Source organism: Camelus ferus, chromosome 2 (genome assembly GCF_009834535.1).
Source record: "Camelus ferus isolate YT-003-E chromosome 2, BCGSAC_Cfer_1.0, whole genome shotgun sequence".
NCBI lineage: Eukaryota > Metazoa > Chordata > Mammalia > Artiodactyla > Camelidae > Camelus > Camelus ferus.
The window spans coordinates 44,258,797-44,272,297 of NC_045697.1; the positions used below are offsets into that span (position 1 = coordinate 44,258,797).

General features: G+C 45.5%; 1 protein-coding gene across 1 annotated transcript in view; it reads left to right on the forward strand.

Annotated features, from left to right (window-relative positions):
- Positions 1-13,501, forward strand: part of SCD5 (stearoyl-CoA desaturase 5) — a 122,478-nt gene that overhangs the window by 65,539 nt on the left and 43,438 nt on the right. The window contains exon 2 of the mRNA XM_032456698.1: positions 8,431-8,561. Coding sequence (XP_032312589.1) covers positions 8,431-8,561 — 131 coding nt within the window. The remainder of the gene's footprint in view (positions 1-8,430; positions 8,562-13,501) is intronic.

A 13,501-nucleotide genomic window follows, 5' to 3' on the forward strand; every position in this document is an offset into this window, starting at 1 on the left:
ATTTGCTAAACACCTGACAAATATTTTCACTTGTCTCACAATAACCGTTTGTTTTATTTTGTTTGCTTGTTTCATGCAGAAGAGAACTAAGGCTAAGAAAGAGTGGGATGGACCCCCCCCACCCCCCAGCTAGGAAATGACAGGCAGACAATTCACCTGTGAATTCACCGCGTTACCTGTGTGCTGCCTCACTTCTCTGTGGAGCCAGCGTTCTCTATGAGTTGTTTCAGCCAGCTCTGATTCCCACACCTAATAAATGATTTCTCTCCCCGCCCCCCTACCCCCAAGAGATGCTTTGTGTCATCTGAGGGAGAGGAACAGGTTTTGAACAAGGAAGATGGCATAGAGGGAGCAGGAAACCACGGTGGAAAGATCCCAGTCCAAACCAGTTTATACTCTTGAACAGTTATCTCTTAAGGACTTGCTCTGGTGTCATAACAAACAAATAATAAAGAGAATAAAATAAATTTGATTTTTGTTTGTTTTTTGCATTTTTAGTAAAATATTAGATGATTGACAGCTCCAAATATAGCTCTTCTTACTCATGTGACCACTTTGATTAGATGCCAAATATTTTTAGAAGGGGACTGGGAGCAGAACAGTGCTAGTCTTTGACATTTTCCTAAGAACAAAGGAAATAGCTCTTCCCCTCCCTTCCCCCAGCCATTCAGTTTGGTCAACTTGTTTTATATACTTTCCTTCAGGAGAAAGGCTGTCCACACCATTCTGTGATGATTAAGGGCTCTGAAGGTTCTGCTTAACAAATTCTTATTCCTGTCAAAGGACCTTGTTTCTTTCATCAGACCTCTTCCCACACCAAGGTGTGAAGGGGATACTGCAAACACATGTGGGCTCCAACCTGTGGTTCTTTTAGCAGCTCAGTTCTTGTGTTTTTATATTATGGAATTGCTTTTGTGATGCTTTGAAGGCAACCCTTGTCTCATCTTCTCAATTTTAAAATCTACCTGAAATCAACTTTTTCACTCGGTGCCTGCAAAAAGAAAGCAAGCAGGAGAGGAAGGTAGGACAAGTGGGCACAGGCTGTGGGTAGGGAGACGAGATTTCCATCCTGGGCTCTGTCACTAAAAATCCTTCCGTCTGCATCACAAGCCAAGAGGAGAGGCTAGGTTTCCTTGGTCCTAAATGAGTCTCTGCAGGGATTACTCAGAGACTTGCAACTCAAAATGTGGTCCCTGGGACAGCAGTGTTACCTGGGAGCTTGTTGGAAGTGCAGAATCGCTGGCCCTGCCCAGACCTACTGGATTAGTATCTGCAACTTAACAAGATCCCTAGGTGGTGTGCAAGCACATCAGTTTGAAAAGCACTGTCCTTGTCCATCACTCTTCTCTCTCCTGTTCTGTTCCCTTTCAGCTGAATCTTCCTAAATTCACGCCTTGGCAGCAGAGAACGTATCTCCCTTCAGTCCAAGTGCAGCACGGTGGAAGGTGGCGAAGTGAAAGGAGGTGGGGATTGCAAAGAGGAGCTGTTAGTTATTGTTAAATGTGATAGAATTGAGAAGGTTTTAATAGTAAAGAAAAGCCCTTTGCTTCTGAGCCCACAGTCTTCAAGATCCTGTGGAAATGTAATTTTGAGTGAAGTGTTGAAATAGTACCCTGGAGAAAATTGCTACAGAATTGCAAACATTATAAATCCAAACCTTTAATGGGAAGACATAAGGTCTTACTGAAATTCTTTGTGACACCATCTCATGAGATGAGTGGCCATAGAGGAACTTGCGCTGTCACTGCAGCCCCTTGTCAGCCCTTCTCTTTCACATCTGGTCGGTCAGCTACACACTCAGACCCTGGACCAACAGCATCAGCGCCACCTGCAAACCTGTTAGAAACAAAACTCCTGGGTCTCTCCCCAGACCTACTGAATCTCTGGGAATGGGGCCCAGCATACGCACTTTAACAAGATCCCCTGGTGATGAGTGTGGCATTGAGAATCAGTGATCTAAAATAATTGTTCATCATAGTTCTTTGTTTTCAGCTTGTTTGTTACATAATGAGAAGTGAGTTACTCCTCCAGCTCTTCACAAAACCAGAGAGGTGTGAGAAGCAGGGCCAGGTGCAGTCACACCATGAGAATGAACAGGGAAGTTTCAAGAACTGTCCCTGGGAATCAGAGCAGGATTCTCTACCTACGCACTACTGACATTTTGGTGCGGGTACTTGTTTGTTGTAGGCGGCATCTGGGCAATGCACGGTGCTCAACTGTATGCCTGGTCTCTACCCACTGGGCGCTAGTAGCATCTTTCAAGTTTTGGTTTGTGACAACTAATAATGTCTGAAGACTTTGTCCCAGGAGGGAAGAGGAGGCAAAATCACCCACCTCCTTGAGAACCTCTGGTCTAGAATGATGACAAATGTGGGTGTCTTCACAGGGGCTTATCCAGGAAGGGGATATTTTCAGAGGCAGTGGGGTGGCATTCATAACTGGAGCAATAACACACGTCAGTGCTGCTGGCCAGGCCTGGCTCACATTGTACATGCATTGCTTCTTTCAGCCTTACAACAAACCCATAGGGCAGGGTTCTATTTTCCCCACTTTATGCGTGGAGAAACTAAGGCTCAGAGATTAACTCACACTGATAAGTGATATACCAGGGATTCAACCCCAGGTCCACTTTAACCGTTAGACCAATCAATCATATGTGTATATATGTATCTGTATCCATCTAGGGCTCTGTCTGCTTTTCTCCATTTATCTGCCAAATCTGGGAAGGACTGGAGAAGAGAAACAATCATTTATTGGCCCGAACCCAGAAGTGACTTTCGAAACACTTGAACTGGTGGGAAAGGCAGATATTCAAGGGCGTTGTCTTCTCCCATTCGGGCCCCAGCCCGTCCCCCATATGGCCCTGTCCCCAGGAGCCTTCTCCCTCTGCTTCCTCCCCTCCTCCCCCTAATCCCGCTGCTGTCTCTCCCCATCCCGCTCCCATCGCCTCCCCCCTTCCCTCGTCGGAAGACTGTTGCGTGCGGGCTTCGTGTCCTCCCTCCGGGTTCTCAAAGCCTAAGCCGCCGCTGCACACCCCGCCCTCCATCCCGGTGCCTGGAATCAAAGGCTCCCGCGTGGGGAACCCGGGACGGGGTGGGGAGCAGCTTACAGCATCAAAGGCGCCTCCAGGAGAAGCGTGCCAGCGCTCTGAGGTCACACGAAAGGGCAGCCTGGTCTCTCCTGATCCGGAGGGTCTAGAATCGCTTAGCATTTACCGAGCCCCGCGGGGGCCCAGGGGCTCCGCACAGGGTCAGCGTGTGGGTGGGCTGGAGCAAGCGCCGAGCACTGTAGATCTGGGTTTATCCATTTGTAACTTCAGGGAATGAGACCAGATGGCCTCTAAGAGATGGTGTACCTTATAGCGCGGCGTTTTCTCAGTCCTGGTTGTGCATCAGAATCACCCGAAGAGATGCCCGTTCTGCCAGTCCTCTTTGATTCACTGGGCCCTATGGGCCTGGAGTCTGTTAATGATCCCATAACTGCAACGGGCAGGGGCAGCCGGGGCTGAGAACCACCGCACCAGAGGAGAGGTCTTGGAGCCAGACTGATCTGGTGTTTGGGCCCCAGTTCTGTCAGTGTTTGATCCTGAGGCAGTCACTTAATGGCTCTGGGCCTCAGTTTTGCACATCTTTAAAATGGGGGTTAGGACATCTACCTTATAGGAGTAGACCAATACAATTAGATATGTTGGTAAATTGGTGCTCTGTGGCAGGTGGGCCATGAGAGTGGACTGCCTTCTCCAGCCTCTCTTCTGACTCTCTGTTAGGCCATGTGGTGCATTTTTCTTTTTTAAGAGGAATTTTACCGTGCATTTGGCTTAGGAAATCATGTGAAGCGACTTCCTTTTGCTGTCTGTTCCTAAATATTGATCTTTTCATTTTATCATTCTTATAATAGGGATTGCAATGATCTTATGTGTGCAGAGTATTTGAAGGTGAACAAAAGGAGGTTATTTTAAGAAGTGTTCGAAGGAGTTACAGCAAAATATGAACAGAGAGTGATTAGGGTTGGTACTGTTTTTCCCCCTCTACTTTCTGTGCATACTGTTTGCCATAGTGGCTGCATTTTGCATTCCCACTAGCAGTATAGTAGGGATTCCAATTTCTCCACATCCTCACCAACTCTTATTTTCTGCTTGCTTTTGTTTTGTTATAGTAACCATCTGTGGGTGTGAGGTGGTTAGATACAGGCTTTTTATCAAATCCTCTTTTCCAGCCCAGGACTTTGCATCTATTGGTCTCTATCTGAATCTTGCCTCTTCCTCATCCTTTAGGGATTAGCTTAATTCTTACTTTCTCTGCAGTTTTCACCCATTCCCCAAACTAAATTACCCCCTTTTAGTCTCTCATATTAGTCTGTTCATTTCTTCCATAGCACTTGCTGTAATTTGTAATTATATCGTAAGTAATTGACTTTTCAAATTCCTGTCAACTCAAGGAGGGAAGGGGCCATATTTGTGTGGTCGCCTGGTGAACCCCATCCTGAGCTCAGTGCCCGGCCCGTAATAGGAGCTCAGTAAACTGTCTCGTGAAGTCTTGGGTCACCTGGTACTCATGTTTATGACAAGCAGAGGCTGAACTGCATGCAGAATGACAATGAAGGCGTTACTGTAAGTAAATTTGCCGTATGGTGAAGGCAGAACACAAAACAGGGTTTTGACCTTCAGCTTCTGTTTTGAGCTGATTAGAAGGACATGATGCATTCAAGCTTCTCCAGCCAGAATTAAGGCAGCCGGGGGGTCAGGCCACCAGCAGAGGTATTCAGAGTGTGGGCTCTTCCTGCCTTAAACTGTATCCTGGCTGTATCACTTTATGTCTGGATTCCTTCATTTTTAAGACAGAGACAACATATGACCCACCCTGTAGACCTGAGGTGAGGAGTCAGTGAGTTACTATGTATGAAGCACTTACAACAGGACCTGGCACATAGAAAGCTCTCAGTCAATGGTTGCTATTATGACTACTTATTAGCTTTCACTCTGATGCTAGACAGACATAGATAATAAGCGAGGAATAAAGAACTCTGTCAATTGCTTCCTTCTGTGTAGCACTCAGGGATGGGTCTTGAAGGAGGCTGTCCAACTCTCCCCTCAATCAGGTCCAGAATTAAGGGAGTTTTAATTTTTGGTTCTTAGCACCCATCCAGGACTGTTCTCTGGTTGTGTGGTCCAGAGAAGGTCACTATAATCATTCTTCAGACATCACTGTGATGGGGGATCTGGATAGATGGGGGGCTCTGCCTTCCACTGTGGAAGCCCAAGGGGCCGAGGGTTCTCCCTTTTCTGTTGCTAGAGCCTCCCGTTGTGATCCAAGCTCTAGGCAGTTAGGTGTCTCTGCCTTGAAATCCTGGGTGTGGATAGGTTCAAGCATAGATGTAGGGTCAAACAGACATTGTTCTTGGCAGCTGTGGAAGATTTAAGGGTCCACAGTGTGACATGAGCGTCAGGTGGTAGTAAGCTAAGTGTCAGTCCTAGGCAAACAGCTGATTCTTACTTGTTTTGTCCTGTGTTGTTTTGTAACATGTCTACTTTATTTTACATTGAGAAAATATACATAATAACAAAATCTAATAGCAGTTCAGTCATTTTTTTTTAGTTATGACTTTATTGAGCTATAACTTAAACCATACAACTCATCTAAAGTGTGCAAATCATTGGCTTTTAGCATATTCACAGACTTGTGCAACCATCACCAAAATCAGTTTCAGGAAAATTTTATCACTCTCTACCACCAAAACTCTGTACCTGTTAGCAGTCACTCCCCTCCTCCCTCCCTGCCCCCAGACCCATGCAACATGAGTCTTTTTCCTGTTCCTGTACATGGCAAACTGTTCTTAAACTGGGATTTAAACTGTACCTTCGTTCCTTTGAAGGAAATTTCCTACTTAAGTCCTGCATTAGTTACCTACTATTGGCAGAACAAATTACCCCCAAACTTAGCAGCTTAAAACAACATGCATTCATCTCACAGTTTTTATAGAGCAGGGATCCAGGTGCAGCTAGGCTGGGTCTTCCGCTTCAGGATCTGTCACGGGGCAGTAATGTGTTGGCTAGGGCCGTGGTCTTAGCTGAGGGCTCGGCTAAGCTCACTTACATTGTTGTGGGCAGGACTTGATTCCCTGAGGACTGTTGAACTGAGGGCCTCATTTCCTGGCTAGCTGTTGGCTGAAGGCCACCCTGAGTTCCTTGCCCCTGGGCCTCCCCAATATGGCAGCTTACATCATCATACCCAAGGGAAGAGAGAATCTGCTAGCAAACTGAAGTCATACTACACTAGGCCATGAATACCAGGAGGCGAGGAGCCCTGGGGCCATCTTGGAGGCTGTATACACAAACCCTATCCTCTAACCTTCCAGTGAGTTCTGTAGGCTACTCAGTATCTTTTAAATATTTTTTTGGTTGAGCTAACCAGAATAGGTGACTCTTATTTGCATACAACCAATTTTTTTGTTGCTCACTGTTCTGTAATCTTGTGATTCTGGTTTCTACTGACCTGGCACCTTTCTTTATGAAGTATGAGCTACTCAGTAAAGTCATTGACACTGCTCATTACTCCTGTTTTTTTTTTTTTTTTTGAAATAATCAATTCTGTATCTGAATACTTCACTACCTTGCAGCCAGCTAGCCAGCACTGCAGAAAACTTGTTTGGATATTCATTTCCACAAAGATGAGAGAAGAGAGGTTAAGAACCTCTCACATTAGCCCCATTAAAATAGGAAAACTGAGTCCTGCCAGTGGAATAGCCCATAAAGCCTCACATCCAGCCCAGGGTTTTTGCAGTTTATCCTTATTTGGACTATGACCAGAAGGTTGCTTTCTTTCCTAGAGGTTCTGCAGAATTTTAGTATCAGAAATCCAGTGCAAACTAGCTTAAGCAAGAAAAGGGAATTTGTTGGCTCACGTAACTGTGTGAAATACTGGGGAGGCTCACTTGATCAAAAGGAGAACTATAGGAATTCAGACCCCGCAGCCAGTGGCTCAGTGCAGGCAGCTGTCCTCCTAGCTCTTGGGGACCTGTCCATCATTTTCATGTCCCACTTTCTGGACCTCATTCTTTACTGTCACAGTCATGCATTGGTGTGAGACCTTTAGTCTTTGAGCCAGAAGAGAGAGAAACTTTGGGTCAAGTGTTTATTCCCAGGACAAGGAAGATGGGGTACAGTGCTAGGCCAGGCCTGGGTCACATGGCCACATTCTTGTTGACAGAAGAAGGACCATGAAAAACCACCAACAGCCACTGCTGCCCAGTATAGGCTCTGACTCGAGCCCAGTTGTCAGTGGCCGAGACATAGACAGATCAGACGTGTAAACGATCCCTGAAATACTGGAGATCCCCAAAAGGACAAAGACAATGCCGCAGTCTGTGGTAAGGCCCTGCCTGGGAGCCATGGATCGGAGGGATTCTTTTTTGGCCAATGTGTTTCATGGAGTCTGGGAATTCATTTTATTGTGCCAAGGTCCGGTGTCTTAGCCCGCTGGCCAAAGAGGGTCACATTCACTTTTTCCATTACAGATTTCACTAGTTCCCTAACTACTTGACAGTTGAAAAAAAATCATTGGCAGAGACCTAAAGGCCAGGGATGACATGGAAAATAGCTGTCCATTTAATGGAGGTTAAATTACAACAACAAAAGAAGTCAGAGCCTTTTATTTACTGCTACTTTCTGTGATTTATGAGCAGATTGTTGTTTTTTGTTTTTAACCTTTCAAGTTAGGAATGCTTTGTCAAGTTCATGAAAACCACATGTATTCAGACTCCTTAATCTGAGTGCCAAGAGTGAGTCTTGTTTTTAGACCCGTGTTAAGTATAGATTGAGATCAGACTTGACTTTTGGAAGCTGTAACATTGTGCGCCCTTTAAATGTGTGTATTGACACTGAACGTGCCCTAGTAATTCTTATGAAGATATATTATACTGAAGAGGGCTTCCTGAGAACTTGGTCTGGGTACCATTCACAGCTGCTCAGGGGATGTACTCACAGCTGGTTGCCTGGTCTTTGGTGCTTCTTTATGGAGGCCCCTGTAGTGCTAAGTGCTAGAGGCAATTGTGTAGGATTATCTGCCTGATCGTGCCCACATATAGCTTGGTTTAGGGCTCTCCCCCTAAGTAAGGAAGCAGTTCACCCGTACGGTTGTGGCTTGGCATCAAGACTGGCAAGAAACATTCACAAATAGAAGATTTGTTTGATACAGGAAAAAATGATGTTCCAAGGTCAGAGTTTCTTGAGGAAAGTTCTCTCCACTTCCACCTGGTACTGGAAAGCTACAAATCAATAAAAAGCTTGCATTTGCCCAAATTATTGATTCTTCATGTTGTGGATTCTTCCCCTGACACCATTTCACATGGGTCCTTATTCAGAGGAGAAAAAAGCTTGGGGGAAGTTTAAAAGCACTGACATCTGCTGACATTCTCCCTGCTTGTGTCTTGCAGCCTACTTCTGCTTCCTCCTGACTGCTCTGGGTGTGACAGCTGGTGCCCATCGCTTGTGGAGCCACAGGTCCTACAAGGCCAAGCTGCCTCTGAGGATATTTCTGGCTGCCGCCAACTCCATGGCTTTCCAGGTGGGGATGGAGGGTCCTCTTTGCCTTAGGGACTTAGCGCAGATGGCAGTGTGGGAGGAGGCACAGACGTGCTCCCTGTGCAGTGGACCTCCTTCACACCCATTCTAGGCTCAGTGCTCAGGCCCCCAGGCACTCCTTGACTGTCTCAAGTTTTTATCTCCTAGTAGATTTAGCTACAGTAAAATGTCCCCTTGGGAGCTTTGTACCCTGAGGCATGCTGTACTACATGGGAGGAAAGGGGATTCCTCCCTCCAGAGTTCATGCCCCAAACATGCCCTGAAACCCTCAACACTTGTCTGGCTCTAATGAAGGCCATGTTCTGTGCCGAGCATACTCTATGCGTATTGCATTTGATCCTCACTGTAGCCCCATGAGCTAGGTGTTATGCATGGCCCCATTTTACAGATGAATAAACTAAGGCTTAATGAAGTTAAAGAACTTACCACAATTATATGGCTTAAAAAATGGTACATCCAGGATAGGCAAATGCAGGTCTGACTCCAAAGCCATTGTTCCTACGACACATATTCCTGAGGTCACCCTGTAAGTGTGTGGCAGAAAGTCTACTCATTACAGAATTGGAAGACTGAGGATTTGAGTTTTACTCTGGTGGCTGCTAGCTATGAATCACTTACTCACCTCCAGTTTCTTCATCTGTAAAAATAAGGACATTACTTCACTTCTAGAGTTGTTATGAAGTCATGATAAAAATGTAAGAAAGGGTCATCACTGCACTAGGATTGGGCTGTATCCTTTAGGGGTATGGTAGTCCTAGACCACTTCCCACCACTATGGGCACTTTCTGAGTACTTGGAATTTTGGTTTCATTGTGAATCTTTGTTTTCCCAATTCTTCATCTGATCCAGGTGGGGTAGATGGGAACAACTTGTCTTCAAAGTCTCTGCCCGTGTTATGAGGGTGGATGATGCCAGGCCCCGGGTGTTTTCACCCACAGGGAAGAAATGGCGATTCCCAAAACTGCTTTAGGGTCCAGGGAAGCTGATGACCCAGGAGCCTCTCGGTGACCCTCAGACGTGCAAGTCACGTGGCCACCTCTGCAGTGGGCCTCCCATCCCTACAAGACAGCCTGACCCCCGGGCATTTCTATAAGTTTCTCTTGTGTCTAAGAATTCATTTCTCCGTTTGAGGCTTCCCTCCTGTTTGAGCATCCATGAAGCAGATAGGATCTAGCACAACAGACCACTTCGGGATCACAATTCCTGTTATGAATATCGACTGGAGAATTAAAGCGCAGTCGGGAATAAGCACCAGGGTCCTGGGAAGAAGCTGCTGTGCACCAAGGGGCAGTTGGCAGCTTCTCGGTTTCATGTTCTTTCGTCCCCCGTTAGCAGTGGGAACTCTGCTGCACTTTCTTTTGACCTCACTCATCTTAGTTCAGTGTTGTGCTTTGTTTATCATAACAATGAGTTATGACAATGATAATTTAGAAGCTCATTGATTTAAATTTTAGATGCTACTTAGGACTTAACTCAGTAATTTTCCTTTATTTTGTTCAAGCAGTTCTTTATTTTTAGCCTCCAGTTACACACTCATGCAGTTATAAAGCACCTCGACAACTGGAATTTTTTCCCAACATAAATAACTTGAAATTGAGAGCCTAAGCCTCTTTTCCAGATGAAACTATTTGTTTATAACTCAGTCTTCGAGAACCTACATTCCCCTAGCAAAACATGACACAGACAACATCACACTGTGATTTTAAATTTACTTTGGGGAGAAAGTATATTGTAGAGGGAAGTGTCCAGGTCCTGGAATAAATCTTGGCTCTGCCATTTGCTGGATGCAGGCTTTTGTGCAAGTCTCTGTACCTTCATCTGCAAAGGAGGTGGGAGGAGTAATAATATTCACCTCATATGGTTATTGGGAGGATGAAATAATGAATAGTAAGTGCCTGGCTTATAGTGACACTCAGTGAATATCATTCCCCTCTTCCATCTCTTTCTTTCCTGTATTTCAGTGTCTATCATATAGAAAATACTCAATGATTGTTAAGTTAATAGTTTTATAAAAGTTTTAAGGAAGCACCCCCTTAACCAGGCTCTTTCCTCACTCTCACAATCTTCCTGTTTTAGAACCACAGCCGGTTGGAGCTGGGGGACCTTAGAGGCTGAGTGTAATCCCTCTTCTAACAACTGAAAAAACGAAGGGCCAAATGTCTGTGCTTAGTTTTGTTCTGTTTTTTTTCCCCACATTGTCTCCAAAACATTTATGGGTGTTGAGGAGACTCTGTTGCAATGCGGTTCCTCCTGCCTCCTGTACCTGCCACCAGCCATTTGGGCTGAGCTAGCATATTGTCACTGCTTAGTCCTTATTCCACTGCTCTCCTGCCAGACATTCTTATGTCGCTGCTTTCTAGGTTTCCCAACCCACTGATTATTTTGCATTTTGGATGATTTCTCTCCCAGCTGCCTTCATTTGCATTTTTCCTAAATTGCATCTCATTGTGATCATTTCTATTCATATTTATAACCTCTTTAGATCCATCTGTGTTATTTCTCTGTCCTCAGTGATGTCTGCAGCACCTCCTAATTTGGCACCAACCAAAAATGTTATTAAATGGGTATGCCTTGTTCCCAGTCATTAATGAAAATGCTAAATAAAGCTAGATCTATCAGATACACTGGGGCCTTCCATTAGCTGCCTCCCTCTTAAGCCACCCCCACCCCACCATAGATATTGAGCTGTTTTTCATCTCTAGTTCTTGTTTATGAGAGTTCAGGCTTTTCAGTCATCCTGTCCTAGTACCTACTAGCACGAACCAGAGCTCTTGTCACAGGAATGTTTCAGGGATGCTGTTTTACATGCTTTATTAACCGCCAAAGGTACAATAGCTACAGAAGTCATTGAATCAACCGTTTAAACTAACAGTAAAATTCAGTTTCATTTCACTATTTAAAAAAAATTTTTTTTTAGGGGAGGGGGAGGTAATTAGGTTTATTTATTATTTTTTTAATGGAGGTACTGGGGATTGAATCCAGGACCTTGTGCATGCTAAGTATGCGCTCTGCCGCTGAGCTATTTCCCTCTCCCTCATTCACTATTAATTAAAATGGTTTCATATGCCAGAGGAAATTTCTAGCCTTGCTTTTAAAAACTCTTTTAGAAGGCAGTCACATTTGATTATCTTTATTTTCTCCTAGTTATTCTTCTGTAGCTTTTTGTGTAAATCTGCTAGCTAATTCTCTTTGAATTTAAAGGTGCATAAACCATTCTGTGCTTCTGAGGAACACAAGCGATGTATATGAAATAGCCCGTGTCGTGAGGCGCCTATGACCTCATAGAGCGGGCTAGACTTATGTATAATGAAGAGGGACCCTAACGAGGCAGTGTGCAGTTAAATTGCTCGATGGCTTCATACTGACTCTTAGGGCTGCAGAAATATGAAGATGGGTTAGGGTATTAGGATGAAGTCTAATGCAGAAGGGAAGTTTTGAGCAGAAAACTCACAAGGTGAAAAGGATTTGTCTAGGCAAGGAAGAAGTAGGGGAGGATAGGAAAACCCTTGAGCAAATGTAGAGAGAGAGGAATGACCATGACATCCTGTATGGGGTCCCTGAAAAGCAGAAAATCGGTCTGACTGAAGAAAGAAACTGACTGGTATGGCATGTGGTGAATCCAGCTGGCTGGATGACATCTCTCACTGGACGTCTCTTAAGCATCTCAAAATCAGTGTGCCCCGAACTGAAGTTGTGACTCTCCCTTCTGCCCCCAAACTACTTCTCCCCTAGCTTTCCCCACCAGAAATCTGGGTGTCAGCCTTGGTTTCTCTATTTCCATAATCATCCCTCATCCAGTCTTTCAGCCAGCCTCTTCAAGTCCTAGCCTCAGTCACATCTTGAATCTAATCTGCATGCTGCTCATCTCGGCCACTCTCTAGTCCAAGCCATGCCCGTTTTTTGCCTAGACTACCTCAAAGCCCCCACCAACTGGTCTTCCTCCTCCAGCACTTGCCGCTTTTCCACACTGCAGCCAGACAGAACGGACTGAAAAGTAAACCACTCTCGAGCGAAAAACCACAGTCTTTCAGTGGCTCTGTGTTGCATTTGGAATGAAATCCAATCTTGTTCTCATGGCCTATAAAGCCTGGTGTGATCAGGCTTTTGCATTTCTGGTGCTCTGTTTTCCACCCCACGTGGATGGACTTCAATACAGTTCTAACACTAACCACTCAAGGTAGCTTCCAGTTCACAAGGTAAAGCCTCAGTCCCCCACAGGGCTGTCCCTGCTTCAGATGCCAGCCACGAGCAGGGGCCTCCCAGCCCCCCATACCTACAAATTCAGGGGTTCCCACAATTCCCTCAGGTTCAATAATTCGCTAGAACAACTCACAGAACTGAAGAAAGTGTTATACTTCCTATTACAGTTTTATTATAAAGGGTACAAATCGGGACCAACCAAATGGAAGAGACACAGGCAGAGGTCTGGGAGGATCCCTCAAAGAGAGCTTCCACGCCTCTCCCTGTGGAGTCAGAAAGTGTCCCCTTCCCTGCACATCACTGTGGTCATCAGCCAGGGAGCTCCTCTGAGCCTCAGTGTCCATAGCTTTTACTGGAGTTTTTAACATAAACCCGACTGATTAAATCACTGACCATGAGACTAAGCTCAATCTCCAATCCCCTTCCCCTCCCAAAGTGCCAACCCTCCAACCACACGCTTGGTCTTTCTGGTGGACAGTTCCAAACCTGAAGCTATCTGGGAGTCCATCCTGAGTCAGCTCATTAGCATGATAGAGACAGTCCTGTCACTCAGGAAATTCCAACAGTTTTTGAAGCTCTGTGCTGGGAATCAGTGGGGGCTGTTACACCACAGTACCTCCCAGACCTCATCTTGCACCACTCTTGCCCTCCGTGCACCAGGCATGCTGGTCTTCTCGTAGTTCCTGGACTGTGCCAAGTCCTCCCCTCTACCCTTCTCCTGCT